Source organism: Marmota flaviventris, chromosome 7, assembly GCF_047511675.1.
Source record: "Marmota flaviventris isolate mMarFla1 chromosome 7, mMarFla1.hap1, whole genome shotgun sequence".
Lineage (NCBI taxonomy): Eukaryota > Metazoa > Chordata > Mammalia > Rodentia > Sciuridae > Marmota > Marmota flaviventris.
This window is the reverse complement of record NC_092504.1, coordinates 95,802,748-95,820,970: the sequence shown is the minus strand read 5'-3', so window position 1 is coordinate 95,820,970 and position 18,223 is coordinate 95,802,748. Positions and strand designations below refer to the sequence as shown.

The following is an 18,223-nucleotide window of genomic DNA, read 5'->3' as shown; positions in this document are numbered from 1 at the left end:
ATAGACTCAGAATTAGAACACAAATTATAATAAAGATGCACATGTAATAATGTCTTAAATATGAGAAAACAATGGCTTAAATATGAGAAAATACTTTTTTGAATGTGAATAATTTAAGCAAATGTGGCAATTACACAGAATTGGCAGCCAAGGACCCTTCTATATTGGTACTTTGCCCTATTCAACATATGATTTCCCTCTCATGGAAGATGGCATTTTCAGCTTCTGCCATGCTAAGTATATTGGCAAGAAGGTCAAAGCAAAATGAGGAGGGCATTACATTTCTTCTTGGCTGCATGATCTAGAAGTGACCTACCACTTTTGCTCAGACCCCCTGGATCAGAACTTAGTCAGCTATATATAGCTACAAGAGAAGCTAGGAAATTTAGTCTTCAGAGAGTAGCCATGTGAACCACTTACAAAAGGTAAGAACTGGAAGAATATAACAGGGAGACAGCATATCTAATTGCTCAGTTGTACAGAACAGAGCTTTACAATGTCCCCTATGGAACACTATCAAAATCTTCTGCCTTTTATTTTACCTAATATCCTAAAATCTATGAATATAATCATTAAACATAATCAAAACATGCATGAGGCCCTGGGTTTGATCCTCAGCACCACATTAAAAATAAATAAATGAAAAGAAAGATATTGTGTCCATCTACAGCTAAAAGAATATTTAAAAATGTATATCATGGACACATATGAAAGCAGTTATAAAAAATTTAATTATAAACATTGCACATTATAAAAATTTGCATGGTGTTAAAGAGTAGGAAGACTTGAAAAAAAAGAAATAGTATATATACCCATTTATTTAATATTACATCCCTTCTAAACTATTTAAAACTATGTAAGTATGATTTTGTGTTCTCTCTTACTCAGGATGCTTTTATTTTATGATTGTTATCCTAAGAGTAAGTTTTTCTATTTGACAAATTGCCAAGTTGGTCACTTTCTGTATCAAGTCTATTGAATTCTCCATTTTTCTACATCTTTGCTTCTGTATGCCATTATATTACCCCACCTAGTTCCTTAAATATTGCAATACACTTACCTGTGAACACTGCTCCACGCTGATTTGGAATTATTACTGTGAGGAATGGGTAATCAGAGATGCTTTCTAAGCAATGGAATGGTAATCGAAACACTACCTTACTGAAATTAATATGGTGGCTTTTTGCAAGATCACTTGGGAATATAAAACAAAGTGTGTTGGAGTGGACAGACCAGAAGAATTAGAAACAGAATATAGCTTTTGCCAAATGGAAATAGCAAATAGTGCACAGTGTAGAGTTATGAGCTAACAACTATTGGAAGACAGAAATAGCTAAATTAGAATAAAATAGACAAGTGACTCCCACAGATTTCCACTGGTGTGTGATTTTACATCCATTACCCAAAAAGGAAAGTGATAAAAGACTACAGAACACAATATCTTAGGTTCAACTGAAACAGAAAGAAATAGGTAGAGAACAGAAACTGACCATTCCAGTTAGAGGAGATGCAGGCAATTAAAGCCACTGAACAGTCTGGCAAGGATAGCACTGTGAATTGAAAGAAGAAAACAGCTATCTAGCTCTTGAGATAGAATAGAGCACTTTCTGAGAGCTCAGTCTCAGTTACATGAATGTGAGTCTAGGCTGATGCATTAGATTACCAAGACTATATATCATAAGCATGTTATTTGTGTAAGCTTTATCTAAAACTATTCTGTCCAATATTGCTCCCACTATTGGCTATTGAGCACTTGGAAATACAGTTCATCAGAATAAAATGTGCCATGGATATCAAATAAATGTAATAATTCAGAGTTTTTAAGAGGAGAATATGAAATAACTTATTAATAATTTTATATTGACTATGGATTAAAATAGTATTTTAGATTAAAAAAGCTAAACAAATTTTTTTTTTGTTGGGGGTACCGGGGATTAAACTCAAGGGAACTCGAACATTGAGCTACATCCTCAGCCCTATTTTTTACTTTGTTTAGAGACAGGTTCTCACTGAGTTGCTTAGCACCTCACTTTTGCTGAAGCTGGCTTTGAACTCATGATCTGCCTGCCTCAGCCTCTCAAGCCACTGGGATTACAGGCATACACCACTACGCTAGATAAACCAAATGTTTTTAAAATTAATTTCACCTGTCTCAAAAATTTCAAGTTGTTATTATAAAACTTAAAACCACAAATCTGGCTTATATGATAGATTTCCAGGAAAGAGTCCCTGTCTAAAATAGGATATAACAATAGTACCTACCTCACCAAGTGGCATAACACAGGCCATACAGCCTGATATGCATTGTTAGGTGTGTAGTAAGAGTTCAAAGAATGTTAATTACCATTCTTTAGCTCTTGGAGTTGGAAAAGACCTAAGGGAGGAGCTTCTTTCCAGGGGGAGTCAAGGGCATGTGGCCTGGACACCCCAGCACCAGGCAAGGATCAGAGTCAAGGGGAAACTGCAGCAGGTCTATAAAAATGGAAGAAGCAGCTGGAAGCAGAAGGGTAGAAGCTGTTAAGGCCCCAAATATATTTTGAAATAGAAACCAAACTGTTGAGAGCCACAGGGAAGCTGCCCAAGCAAACTTCCAGCTGATTGGCTCACAGCAGCCCCAGCAAACTTCCAGCTGTTTGGCTCACCGGCCCCAGCAAGCTTCCAGGGAGCCTCTCAAGCCCCACTCCTCCCGCTCTTGAGGCGAATTGGCTGGGTCGCGTGGGCGGAGCCAAAAGAGTCCCCCAATGAGCAGCTCCCTGGTCTGAAAGGGCAGGGAAACAGCCCAATGAGCATCACGGCAGAGGAGCCAATCAGCTGGCAGCTGGAAGTTTGCCAGGGGCAGTGAGTCAATCAGCTGGAAGTTTGCTGGGGCCACTTTGGCTGTGGCTCTCAACACCAAACATCATCATTAAATTTCCTTTGGTCCTAGTACTTGCATGTCATTTTTCCTGAAAAAAAAGGTACAATTTTAGAGAAGAAGTGACAAGATAAATAATAAAATTATTAAATAATAAGATTTTGTCATTTTTATCAAGGTTTTGCAACAAATACTATTTAATGGAAATTTCAGAGGAGGGGGAAAACAACAAAATTTACTTTGAAGTTCATCGTTCATTAAAGAGCCAATAGGAACTGAGGGCGTATATAAACTGAATTTCATTGAGTGGTATTAAAAGGACTTCAGGTCTTCCAGCATATTTTAATTCTTACTTCACCTCACTAACTGTACATTCTTTCTCTATAATTTGCATAACATTGAGGGCACAATTTGGATGATTATAAACATAAGTATCATTAGTTACTTGCTTCAAAGCATTAGTTAAGAATATCAGAGAATTTCCTGTTCAAGAATATTTTAATGAACTGTCCATGGGGCAACCACCCTGCCTCATTGGGCTCTGAAGCAGATTTTTATGGCTTTGTATAATATTATGATGGAAAGATCAGAGCCCTCTAGATTATGGATTTTCCACGTCTGTGACCCTGGGAAAGCTCTGTAAATCTCTCCATGCCTCAATTTTCTCATATATAAAAATAGGCATTTAAGAGTATCTACCTCCCAGAGTTCTTGTTGAATCATTCACTGCTTGAAATGGAACCTGAAACATTTGGCTAACTATCCAAAAAATGGCTTACATTCCTCTATTGTACATGAGAGAATAAAGGTATATTTGAAACTAATCAATATATATCCAATGTATATTGTTTTGACACATGACCTCTTAACCTACAATTTCTTCTTTTCTCTGTCTAAACTTCATATTTGCCTAGTGTTATCTTACTCAAAGAATTATTGACATGTCTTGAAACATACTAAGAAATCATTATAAGGGTAGCCTAAGCCTAGAAACTGTTGCAAGACTTTGACAAAATGGTATACAACAAAATATTCCCAAATGGATTCGTCACCAGTTGGAGGGGAAAAAAATCACTGGAAATCCCTGCACCAATTTTCTGCTTAAATGTGAGAAAGCGAACTATGGTTGCATATTACTTGGGAAACACAAAATACAGATAATGTACACTTTGCTGGTAGTTCCATGAATTGTTGTTTAAAAAATCAGTCAGAAAAATTAGAAATGAAAGGGTATTGGTGCAGAGGAATTGTCATCAATGAAAAGAATCATTATTTTCAACAGCAATTTGTGAGAAAGGCCCACTCTCCCTCAGTTTATTACTTCTAATTTAAAAAAAAAATCTTTAAGTTCATATTTCATTGTACTCTTATTTCTTATTTTCTTCTTTATCATTGATGTACTGAATGTATGAAAAAAACTTAATGAAAACAAAATTTTATTTTCTTTAACTAAAATTAATGTGCATCTGGGCTGGGGTTGCAGCTCAGTGGTAGAGCACTTGCTTTGTATACATAAGGCACTGGGTTCAATCCTCAGCACAACATAAAAATAAATAAAAAATAAAGATATTAAAAAAATTAATGCTAATTTCCCACTAGTGAAACTCCATATCACACACAACTACAAGAATGGGCTCCTAATTAGAATAAGTTATACTTCATGTATGTATAATATATCAAAATATACTCTATTGCCAGGTGTGGTGGCACATGACTGTAATCCCAGCAGCTCAGGAGGTTGAGGCAGGAAGATCACAAGTTCAAAGCCAGCCTCAGCAAAAGTGAGGGGCTAAGCAACTTTGTGAGACCCTGTCTCTAAATAAAATATAAAATAGGGCTGGGGGATGTGGCTCAGTGGCTGAGTGCCCCTGAGTTCAATCCCTGGTACCTGCTGCCCTTCCCACCAAATATACTCTATTGTCATATATATATATATAAAGAACAAATTAAAAATTAAAAAATAAATTAATGCTCATTTGGAATTAAGAAAGGATGGATAGAGGATAGCTACGGGCCTGAAGAACTGTCAGCTCCTTTTTCCACACCAGAGCCCTCGAGGTTTTACCCCTGCATAGTTCTGCTATTTTGTTCAAACTGATAGAGATACAAGGTCTCTATGTTCTAATCACCAAGCAAGGGAACAGAACCAAAACAGCATTAAGACTAACAGCCACAGCAAACACTTACTAGAATAATATACCAACACAGTTACTACTTGGGGCACTTAGTTTACCAGTTTTGTAGTTGCAGCTTTGAACTACATCTGAGCCACAGGAGTGGGAACAACACTAGTGAACAGATGAGGAAGCCGAGGGTCAAACAATGGTATATAACTAGGAGGTAGCTGACCCAGAAGGCTCATAGATGATTTTTACCCAGACACCATAAATTAAGTCCCTACTGTTATTACATGATATACCTCAAGTGATTTGTACAGCAGGCATTATCACACTTTCTATTCTCATCCCTTTTTATTCTAGTCACTTTATTTAAAATATTTATTTATTTAAGGAGAAACTAGCTGGACCAGAAGTATGAGTAAAAGTTGAGATGCTAAACAGGTTATAGTAGGAAAAGAATCTATACATTGGCTCAATGTCACATGCCCTTAATAAAATAAATTAACCAGCCATGATTTATTAAGTGGACTGGACATTTTATATAACAATGCAAACAACTTACTAACTTTTGCCTAGCTTTGATATATATTTAATAATTATTACCAGCTTTCCCTTAAGAAGACAAATAAAGAAGTACCTAAGATTAAGCTAAAGTTCATATTAAAAGGAGGTGGACTTTAATGTTTAAAACATGAGAAAAAGCATTTCAAATGAGCAATTTCTTGTCACATTTGTGGTTATCTGATAATCTCTTATTTACCACATGATAGCTAAATACCCAAATTTTATCTTCCAAAAACTAAGTGAAAAACATATGCAATTAAGTTTTGACAGGTGATTTTAAATATCTATGCATTTTTAGGAGCAAAATTGAGTCCCTAAAATTGGAGCCCGATTATAATGTTTTTCCCTAAAGAATCAAATTACTATGCTAATAAGGCAAAGCAAATATGCTTACTATTTTGAGAAAACACAAAGGAAGATATAAAGTATCTGTTGTTTGACATGTAAACACATGTCCTTACCTGTCATTTAAAAAACATTCTTCATTAGTAATAAAGGACATACAACTCTGATGGCAGTTTAAAAAGTACAGCTAGATGTATCAAATGCATACCACCAGATGGCATCTTAAATCAGGCAACACATTTGGAAATCCTGAGCATTAACAACTGTTTCTGAATCAGGTTCAAGAATTCCAAATGGATTTTTTTAATATCAAAATGTCTGACACTAATCATGAAATCCAAAGGACCCAATCATAATACTTTCCTTTTAAAAATACTCTTTTGAATATAACAAAACATGAATCTGAAAATGAGCATAGTATAAATAAAATGGTAAACTTGACATTAATTTTGTGAAGGAAAAAAAGAATTCATTACAAATGGAGCCAGAAGAGAAAAAGGATGCTCAGTTAATCATTTTAGATAATTTTTTGTTGTTGTTGTTTTTGTCTTTGTTTTGTGGTGCTGGGGGTTGAACCCAGGGCCTTGTACATGTGAGGCAAGCATGCTAACACCTGAGATATATCCCAGCCTAAAAATGGTATTTTTATGTACAATTTTCCTTCCCACTTATCTTTATTTTATTCTTGCACAGAGGTTTGTTTATTGTAAATAAACTAATTAACTTTTTTTAAAAAGTATAGAAGCACAGAGAATTAAGAAAGAAACTAAAGAGATAAGTTTACAGAAAGAATAAAACAGGCCAGGTTTACTTCACCGACATATTTAACTAGTGACTATGAAATTCAAAATCCATGCTGTCCAGACCTTGAGATCTCCAGAAACACAATGAAATAAAGCCACTTACTCAGATAAGTGGTCACACCAACTGCCAAAGCAAATAAGAATATAAATTAATTGCACAAAAACATTATATGATACCATAAATTAAAATCAGAAAATAATCACATGAGCAGACATGGAAATGTTCAGAATTTTAAAATAGGATGTGGTTTCATCAAGATCTCTGAAAAACAACAACAAAATACCTGAATAAAGACCCCTGAAAATGGGATGTGCTGTAGTTTCTCCACCATCATATAATCAGTACAATCCTATTTTAACAAAGTACATTTTGCTATAAATGCTATTTTCCCTATGATAAAAACAACTTAAAGGGAGAATTATTATCACTTGTTATTTCTCCCTACATACTAATGTATACACACACACAGACACACACACACACACGTAATTAGATATACACAATGCACTAACATAAACCTTTTAGGATTTCATATGAGGAAAACAACACTGGATTTGAAAGCTATTTCTTCTCCTCTTCAACAGATTGACCTAGTTCTTAAACCATTCCATGGACTTCCATGTTACTTGATGAGAAAAGGGTCACTCAATGATGCTGCTGGCAATCTGTACAAGATTCAGGAGAAGGATGAGCTTTTGCCCTTCAGACAGAAGCAAAGACAGGAATAAACTGCCTACAGGCCTCCTCTCTCCTCTCGGGTAATAAATCTTTCCATTAGCAAGATGTTTATAAAAGCAATTAATGTTCTTAAATAATACATTTTACATACCAAGAAATTAATTTCAAGTACTATACAAGTAAAGCATCTACCTCAAAATTTAACACATTCTTTCTCTTACTCTTCAACTAATTAAACCACAAATTCTTCTAGGAGAAAAGACTTCTGACAAATTTGAGTATTTTATTTATCCAGTATCTCAGGGTCAAACACTGCACTAAGATCAAAATCAATACATTCTGGAAAAATCAACAATTTCAGAAAAAGAGAACAATAAAAAGATAACTGCTATTTAAATGATTCTCTCTCTCTCTCTCTCTCTCACACACACACACACACACACACACACACACACAAATAATAAACTCAGAGGTTTCCATTATATCATTATTATGATGCACTCTGTGCAAATCAGCAGTGCATTTACATTAAAACTATTCTTAAATAGAAGAACATCCCAAAACGAAAATAAAAGATATGTGTTCTATATATTTAACATTTAGTGGAACAATAAAAAGAAACAACAATAATAACAACAAAAAATAGTTCAGGGCAATAGAGCTAAATGGCCACTCCAGACTTAATGATTTCATGGACTTGAAAAATTAACCTCTATCACCAAATAAAAAGCAAAATCACACAGCCAAACTGCCTGAGGTTTCACCCCAGTGCTGGCACTTGCTACCTGGTTAACTGTCCTAAGGATACTCAATTTCACTGTGCTTCAATTTCGTCACTCCTAAAATGGGGGTGAGAACAATAATTTTTTCATAGAGCTGTGTGAACTCTAAGGGTTGAAAAGAACAGTGTTTGTAACAGTGACTGATGATAAAGAGTTTAACAAATATGAGTAAGCCCTACAACAATAACAGGTCATTAATTTTTCCACCAAAAAGCCATAAAAAAGAATTACCATCCACTGCCACCATAGTTTTTTTATACAAAAAGAAAGTAGTCTCACTAGAATAGAAAAGATAATTCCATTCTGGCTCAGTAAAAACTTCATCATGGATCAGTACCAGTCCACAACCCATGTTTAGGACTTTCCGTTATAGCCCATAAGTGTTACTGGCTCAACAAGGAGCCAATGGGAATCTAGAACATGAATCAGATTGAAAACACGGATATAATCTGGGTAGATAAAAGCAAACACCTACATTTTTCCTTTAAAGTACCTAAGAGACTTTCTTTACCTGTAGGTATTTCAGCATTATTTGAAACACCATTATTTGAAATACTTTTTCTCTGAAAAGCCACAGTAGTAATAATTTTCATATATCTAACCTTCTTCAAAAGAACCAGAGTAGTTATTCCTCCAAGTGATCTTTTTCAGATTTAAAAGAATTTGGGGGAATGTTCATGTTTCTATGAAAACAATTACAGGAGTTGCATTACTAATGCACTCAAACACTTCTCTATTTGTGAAAAGTAACAACTGACCAAAAACTGAGAAAGGCATGGAATACTGAGTTTTAAAGTAAAAAATATCTGTGTTTGTAACTACAGTATAATTGTAATGATCATCAGATATGTTCTGTGAATGGTGGTCCATGTTTATTGAGGTCAGTAGATTATTACTGACTTATGCACACAAACACTGAATTTCCGTGGCTGAGACACAAAAATGGTGTTCATCACCCCCAGTTCACTTAAACATGCTTTTGATTCTTTCTTTACAAATTATAGTGGCTTCCTATACTCAACTCTGGGACAGGATGTAAAGATAAGTCCTGTGAATGTTTTTTACTAGAAAAACTAAATAGATAATACTCCATGCCCCTAAATGCTAAGCATTATTGTTTTGCCTTGCTTGTATTATAGTAACAAATTTTAATGTAGAATGCAATAAATATAATCAGCAGGCAAAATAATTTATCCCTTACATTTCTTGAGAACCTTTAGCTTCATAGTTTTTTTATTCTTCATATTTTCTTTAGTTAATGAATAAGAAAGAAATTCTCATCAAATGAACTGAAAGCTGTGACTCCAATTCTTTAATATCCAGGTAGAACAGTGTATATACAACATAGTATCACTAAGAATGAGTTAAGTAGATGATGTCTGACCAAAGCAAGATCTTCCCCTTACTAGCTATGAAAGGGCAGTCCAAGTACTTAAACCAGTGGTTTCCATAGTTTGGTGCCTGATCAAGAGCATCATTATGACTGGGGAATTTGTTAGATATTCAAATTGTCAGGTCCTACTCCAGACCTAAGGAATCAGAAACTCTGAAGGCCATGTAGGAGATGCAGAAGGGCTTAGGCAGCCAGGACAAGATGGTGAGTGAGGAAGTTAGTGGCAGGGCCAGAAAAAGGGAGTATAGAGAGGGTCTTCTGATGAAGTCAACTTCCTGCTTGACAAAAGCACTCATGGACACAAGTGGTGAACCCAATTAGACAGACATTTCCTTACGTGTGCTCCTCAGTGGAGGATCCAACAAAAAAACTAAAACAGATTACATGGATAGAGGGGCACCGATCAATAATAGTGAGGAGAGCATGGACAGGGGAGGAGAAAAGGGAAAAAAAGAAATTCCAGAGATCATAAAAAGATTAGGCCAAAACTCCCCCACCAGATTCCCAGCTCTGGGGCCCCTTCTTTCCACAGAAGTTTCTCTCTGTGCCTCTGTTGCTTTTGCAATTAACCTGCTACTTGCATGCTCTCTCTGTGTCCTGTTCTTCAATTCTTTGATAAACAGAGATGACAAACCCAGAAACCCTAGATGGTAACAGTCAGACCAAGCAACCTATGTTTTACAAAGCCCTCCAGGTAATTCTAATCCATGCTCAAGGTTGGAGATATCATTGTGATGGAGTTGCCCTTTTCTCATTTGTAAAATGGGCTTCCTAAAAACATCCAAGACCAGAGAGGTGAATGGATGAGCGAAAAGGACTTTGGCTCACATGCAGTGACCTATTCTCATCATTATCTCAAAAAAAAAAAAAAAAAAAAAAGCCTAAAATTAAAGAGAATAAGGACAACAAAATGATGTGCTGCTGCCACAGGCTAGGACAGAAAAATGCTGACTTGCCAGCAGTGGGCCAGATACCAAAATAGGCCTCTGGCTGCAGAGCAGGCCCCAAAGATTCGGCCACTGAAGTTCCAAGTGGGCAACATGCCCCCAAAGCTGTATTTTATCCCCATATAAACTAAGATCACACCGCCTCATAATGACAAGTGATAGTACGAGAAGAATAAACACTGATCTTTTAGGTCGCAATTGGATTCCAATCCCCACTGAACTCTCCCCAGAGCACCGGCAAGGGGAATTCTCCTAATTGACGTCAGCTGCTGTAAGGGAAGGAATGCCATGACCTTAAACTTGGCCACCAGTCCACTCTCACATCCAGGAACAAAGCCAAAGGGTTCTCCTGGCAACTGCCTGACATGCTAAATGGCAGGCCTGTCCACCGAGGGAATCCTTTTCTGCCCTAGAGACAAATCCCCCACTGCAGGAAACAGACAAACCGGAGAGATTAGCAGTTTGCCCAGAGGATGCTGGCCTATCCCCTCAGCCCAGAGAGCAGAAAATGAGTTCTAAATCACTATTCAGCTCCTGGTCTGCCTTTGCTTTACAAATAAGCAGAATGTTCCCTGCTAAGCCAAAGGGAAAACAGGAAAATATGAGAAATTCAAGAAGAAATGTAGCAAATTGGATCCCTACCTAAACCCTTTTACCATAGTCAAAAGTCTCTAATACATGTTGATATTTAAAATACAAACTAAACAGATGTTTTAAAATCAACTTTGACAGTCATTTATTTAAAAGGCCATGTAATAAAAGTTGAATCCAATCCCTCGACCCTGCCAAAGTCATCCTGGCTCCCCTAATGGAGTATAAAAGGTTCCTAATCAACCTCTCTCCCAAGAGTTCCTCTGCCCCACCTTACTTTATCTCATCCAGGATGCTATCCTAGGCACACACTTCATTATGTAACTGCCCTGCTCAAAGACCCATGAAAGCATGGACTACCCACTACTTATAGAGCTTTAGAATGTGACCCTGCCCTTCCAACCAGGTCTCACTCACTGGCCCCTCTACCTCTCACACCCTCTGAAACCCTTTCTTTCCACAATAATCCTCCAAGAACAAGCCTTGCCACTTCACAAAACAACACCAGAGTAATCAATATATCAATATGCTCTTGTCTTAATCTAGAATACCCTTCCCCCAGCATTTTATTTTTCTTTTTTGGGGGGATACTGGGGATAGAAGCCATGAGTGCTATACCATTGAGCAACATCCCCAGGCTTTTTATTTTTCTGTTTTGAAACAGGGTCCCACTAAGTTGACCAAGTTGGTCCTGAACTTGGGATCCTCCTGCTTGAGCCTTCAGAGTTGCAGGGATTACAGGTGTGAACCACCATACCCTGCCCCTAGCATTTTTACAAAGTAAAATTTTACTCATAATACGTGGTTCAATTTAAACATCATGTAATATGTCAACATTTTCATGGCTCTCTACATTCCTTTCTCTGACTGCCACACCAGTTCTTAGATACCTTCAATACAGATCTTCAAAAATTACATAGTGGCCCGGTGCAGTGGCACATGCCTGTAATCCCAAGTGACTCAGGAGGCTGAGGCAAGAGGATCACAAATTCAAACCCAGCCTCAGCAACTTATCGAGGCCCTAAGAAGCTCAGCGAGACCCTATCTCTAATAAAATATAAAAAAGAGCTGGGGATGTGGCTCAGTGGTTAAGCGCCCCTGGGTTTAATCCCTGGTGTGTGTGTGTGTGTGTGTGTGTGTGTGTGTGTGTGTATATAAAAATATAGTAATTATCTGTTTATGTGTCTGACTCTGCAATTGGAACTTGAATATTCTAGTCAAGGACTACATCTCATACATCATGCATGGTACTAACCTTCTAAAACAGATCTCAATCATCTTCAGGTCAGTTAGAATCTCAGCTATTTAGTAGTTTCTTAAACTCAAAAACAGATATAATCATCATTGAGTACTGTTAGAGAAACCTTAGACACTTAAAGGATAGAAAACCTTTTTGTCTATTAATTAGCTATATTTATTTGGATGCTTCTTAATTTGTTTGAGAAGAATCTAGGCCTTTAATCTAATCAATACTTTGATAGAGTTATCTTTGGACAAGTAACAGTTTCGGGTTTTCCTCTTACATTCTGAGCCTTGGAGGACAGGAACCTGGTCTTATTCCCATGTGTATAATCCATACCTCCTGTACCAGGCAGATGCCCAGTAAATGCTTGCAAAATTGAATTTCTAAAATGAGTGGCCACACTGATATGTGAAGCTTTTTTGAATCTTTCATATGTACACTTGCAAGGGAACTGAGATAAATTCAACTCAATTTTCCAAAGAAAGTCAAAGAGTGATACTTATTTTCTTCACAAGATGCCTCCAACTCAGAAATACACACTTCAAATTCAATCTTGGAAACAGCTGCCACTTGAACCAGGAAAGTCAGCTTAGAGAAAAGAGCAGAACTTGTGGCATACCCCTCTTGTTTTGACAGGGAACCCAGAGAAGATGGCTAGTTGGCTTCCACGTCCACACTCACACTGCTTCATCACTCTCTTCCAAGGGACAGGTGCAGGAAACACCCTGGTCCGTCTGTCTTCTCCAAAGTAAAACATACAGAATTTAAGGGGGGAAATTCTAAATGAATAGAAAACTTGCATTCCTTTATGTACACATGAAGGAGGAGGCCTTGTGCCCTTAAACATTAAAGAAATGCTAATGCCAAGAAGTGCAATCCAGAGTTCCAATATCTAGGACATATATTCCCAGGCTTCTTTTGAATGTGAGTAAACCATGGCAGATGTTAGCATGACTCCTGCCTAAACAATTAAAAATTAAATTTTTTATCAACAAAATAGGAGGGAAGGTTGAAGAGAAAGCTGAGAAGCAGCTTCATGTATAATTAGAACATATTTGATACATCCTTTTGAGAGTTTATAGTCTACTCAAAAAGTTACTGGGTTTTTATTTTCTACCTTAAGCCACCCACCTTAGCAATTTTAGAAACTTGACATATCCCGGGTGAGATATTATATCGAATATCATTGAAAACCACTAGAAGGTCAGGGTTCAGGCTTTTACCCTCCCTAATAAGAAGTCCTTGCTTCTTTCTCTTAATCTTTCTTCACAGGTTCTCATTTGTAACTATACTATTTTCCTTCTCCCCACCTCACCCCTCCCTCCCTCCTCCTCCTCCTCCTCCTCCTCCTTCTCCTCCCCCTCCTCCTCCTCCTCCTCCTCCTCCTCCTCCTCCTCCTCCTCCTTCTTCTTCTTCTTCTTCTTTCTTTTCTAAATTTTTAGATTCTCTATCTTCTAAAGTATGGAGTTCTGAATTGCATAAAGAGTACTTTATCTTGAAGATTTTTAAGTGCAGACTATGCCTTTTACTGCACAGCCTAATATTGAAGACTTTACTGATTCAACTGCCCAAAGAATAAATTCTAAATCTAAAAATAAATACTATCCTGTTTGTTCAGCTGTCCAGATAAAATGAAATCTTAGAATACAATCATGTATCGTAAAATTTCACTGATAAATTATAAGAAGTACAAGTTGAGTATCTGTCATCCAAAATGCTTGGGATCAGAAGTGTTTCAAATTTTGGAGTTTGTACATTTAGGAATATTTGCAGAGACTTTATTCTTCATCTAAAAATCTGAAATGCTATGAAATTTGGAAATTTTGAGAAGACACCTGATGCTCAAAAAATTCCAAATTTCAGAGCATTCCAGATTTCAGATTAGCTTAAATTTTATCTCAAAATACATAGAGATTGTCATTTTATCTGATGAATGTACCCTCTTTTTCTTGGAATGCACCCCATGTTTCAGCTTTTGCTTAGAAAAATCATAAACTGGAATATATATCCTAACTCAGTTGCTATGGTCTGGATGTTTCCCTGGAATTCCTACGTTAAAATTTAATCAACAAGGGGCAGGTATCTGGAGGTAGGGACTTGAAGAGGTGGTTCAGATCGGGGGGGCAGAACCCTACTGATTGAGATCAGTGTCCTTATAAAAGAGACTTCCAAAATCCTCCCTGTGTGATCCTTCAGGACAGAGCCTAATCAAACAATAGATAACTAAGCCATTCCAGAAAACATTTTACCTTGAATATCTATTTTACACATTTCCTTTTAGCTATAATTATCACTTCCATTAACACCTACAACGCTCATTAGTGAATTCAACATGAATTCTTCATTGGAAGTGAAGAAAAAGTAAACTAAATAAAATATCATGCCATTTATTCTAATCAAAATTAATGATAAAGATATTATATAATGCTTATATTAATAACATATAGGTGTGAATTCATTGCAATGGATATTTTTTTATTCTTTTCACCAGTACTATGGTTGAACCCAGGGCCTGGCACATGCTAGACAAGTGTTCTATCACTGAGCTGCATCCCCAGACCCCAATGTGGATTCTTAAGTAATAGATACTTTAAAATTTTAGAAGTTTGGTATGCAAGAGAGTAAAGCATGTGTTGTCCTTGTATTTTTACAATCCTGAGAGCTGGAGATAACAGGTAACTCAATTGTATAATATGTTCACAGTGCCGGGCACAGGGTTAGCTCTTGATTTTGTTGCCCATGGCCCATCAATAGGTTAAAACTACTAGAGCAGACTCCTCCTGCTGCCAGCCTCTACCCATGGTCATTTTTTTTCTAGTTAAAAGCAAGAAAAATAGCCTTGCTAATCAAAACTAATATGTGAATAAGGCCAGTTTCTTTGGAATAGGAATTACTAGAAATGTTTTGATTAAAAAATGGCCTAGTCTGATCTTCAAGACAGCTTATTTTCTTTCTAACAGGCACACTCAAATATCCATATGAAGGACAATAAAAGTACATGAAAATTTAAAAGAAAGAAATTCTTCATAGTGTACATGAGATACTTTCAAATGACCCTTTTCTTTCAAAAAGAACAATATTCTGTGTCTAAATGTTTTCCCCTTGCCAAAATAAAAATATTTCCAGGAAAAATAATCATTTTTAGTTTCTCTAAAAATGAAAACTTTCAAGTACAGCAGACTCCACAAAGAGTCAATCAAAATTTCATGGGTATTAGGTGCTCTGTTTTTCTGATAAGATTTAATGGTTATGGCCTAAAAGAAGCAAACTTACACAAAATATGTATCTGTCCACAAGAAGTAACAGAACCAAAAAATTTAAAAAATAAAGACTTATCTTCCAGGTTTGGGGTTGTAGTTCAGTGGTAGAGCTCTTGTCTAGTGTTTGTGAGGGTTTGATTCTCAGCACCACATATAAATAAATAAATAAAAGTAAAGGTCCACTGACAACTAAAAAAATATTTTTTTAAAAAAAACTCATCTTCTAGGCAGAAAATGCCATAGGAAAGAGAGAAATTCAGACTTCTTCTAAAATCCAGTGCTTCTCAAACTTTAATGTACATTAGAACCCAGAGGACCACACAACTAGAGGACCTGATAGAACACAGGTTGTTGGGCCTCCCCCCAATGAATCAGATTTGCCTGATTCAGTAGTCAGAGAGTAGGCCCTGAGAGTTTACATTGTACAGGTTTCCAGGTGATGGCAATGATGATGTCAGTCTGGGAATCACACTTTGGGAACCACTGCTTTAACTTGGTGACTTTGTCAACACTATAGAAGGCTTACAATACTCAGCCTAATCTTTCCCAGTGAATAAATCTGTATGCTTTATGGCAATTCATGTTTCCACTGGCAGAGAGTATCAATTCTTAATTATATTAGAATATTTTCACTATATCTACATTGCACACCACTTTTAGAACATGGCAATTTTATAGGTACTTAGTACAGGAAAATAAAAAATATTTTTGTAGACATTCTATCCTTAGTCCTTCAGTAGAGATTCAACAGTAAAGAGTATGATGGTAAAGTATTTGAAGACTCAGTGTAGGCACAAGTGGGCAGACTCCATTCTCAGGACTTACCTGTGACTGGTGCATCAATATCCAGCAAGTTTTTTTCCTGTCGAAGAATGGAAGCACCCTCTGTTATTATTCTCAATGCAACGCTCTCTTCCAGCCTGCCCTCCTTCATGAGATGTGCTTTTAAGATATCCACACGAGGTTTTCCATCATTATCAAATACTTCTTTTGCTGTGAGCCGGTGACTTGGAGGAAATGGAACAGCTGAAAGAGAAAAAGTCAAATTATTACATTAACCGAAATTCAACAACAAAAGATTTAGTCATAACCACCAAATATCCATCCCTGTCTCTAACCACCTAGAGACATAATTTTAAAAGTTTCCATATTAAAATATGATCATGTATTATCAAGAATTAAAGATATCTTTCCCCCTTTGATTCTAGATGTAATGTGATTGCTGAAAGGAAATTTGCAGTTTGTTATTCATTCAGTACTCTCTCCGACACATAAAAGATCCTGTTTGAGTTTTGTTTTGTTTTCTTAAGGAATGAAAAGTGTCCTGTTGGGCAATAACTCATTCCACAAAACACAATAATTCCTAAACATCCAACCATAACTGACCAAGGCAAAGATAATTCTCCACTGTGAAGCAGGCTCTTCTGCTGGGATTAAGGAAACAGAAAACAGCTGCCCCACCAGATTCACTGCTCCAACTGGAGCCCAGCACTGAGCTACTGATTCTCTGTTTAAGAGACATATCAAGACTTAGCAGAAAGGTGCAAATGCACCAAAAACTAAACAGGAAAATCAAGATTTGCATGTGAAAGTGTGTGCCCTTGAACTGAAAGGGAAACTTGAAGATCAAGGGAAATGATATAATAGAAAGGGGATACAGATAATTAGGAAAATGATATAAAGACAAACACTACTTATTCCTTGGATTCAGAACCAAACAGCCTCTCTTCTACCCACCCCACCCCATCTTTACTGTGAGAAGTTCCCTTATAGCTACAGTCATCCTAATGTCTGTGAGCCACTCAGTCAATCATTCAGCCACAGCCTATTCACCAAACTCCAGTACAGTGCCAGGACATCCGACATATGTCAGAGATGGTATCACAAAGGTTAAATAACTGATTAAAGGTCAATGAGCCACGCAAAAACTCACCATTTCTCTATTTTACACACTGGGTGACAACTCAGATCTATGAGCACTATCTGGCAATGAGCACAAATGTGGATTCAGGTTACTTTCAAGTGCCATATGCAATGCCCCACATGCAATGGGAGCCTATCCATGAAGGTTCTTTTCTCAGGAAGAAACATTAAATTAAGGAATACACCTGAACCTCCCACTTTCTAAAAGGGTCTCTCAAAAGAGCAAGACTGAAGCTGGATGTGTGCCAAGAAATTCTGTGCAATCTAATAGCACAAATTTGTTATCCGAGTGAACTTGTAACTACTTTATAAAAATATCAGGAAATAAACCTTTATGGATGGATGCAAGCATGATTTTCCTAACAATCCAACCACATCTATGGAACTATGGCGCCACAATAAAGTGGCAGTGACAGACTCGTTGGGTAAGCAAGAGGCTTTCATTGTTAAAGGAACCTGGGTGCAAACCTTGGCAGTGCACACTCCCCAGCTGAGTGACCTTGGGCAAATTCAATAACCTCCTTTGGCTTTAGTTAACTCATCATAAAGTGAGGATTATGTCTACCAGATGACTGTTTTAATAAATAAAGTAAGTAGTAATGGCAGTCGCTAATAGTTATAGAGCATTTATTTTCTGCCAGGTGTTGTTTGGTTAATAAAATTGGACACAGCAATAATGCTGAAAGATGAGTAAGGTATATGTACATGTGTTTATGTAT

At 36.8% G+C, this 18,223-nt stretch overlaps 1 protein-coding gene across 1 annotated transcript in view; it reads right to left on the bottom strand.

Annotated features, from left to right (window-relative positions):
- Positions 1 to 18,223, bottom strand: part of Ppp3ca (protein phosphatase 3 catalytic subunit alpha) — a 307,578-nt gene that overhangs the window by 143,599 nt on the left and 145,756 nt on the right. The window contains exon 2 of the mRNA XM_027935381.2: positions 16,407 to 16,607. Within this exon, the coding sequence (XP_027791182.1) occupies positions 16,407 to 16,607 (201 nt within the window). The remainder of the gene's footprint in view (positions 1 to 16,406; positions 16,608 to 18,223) is intronic.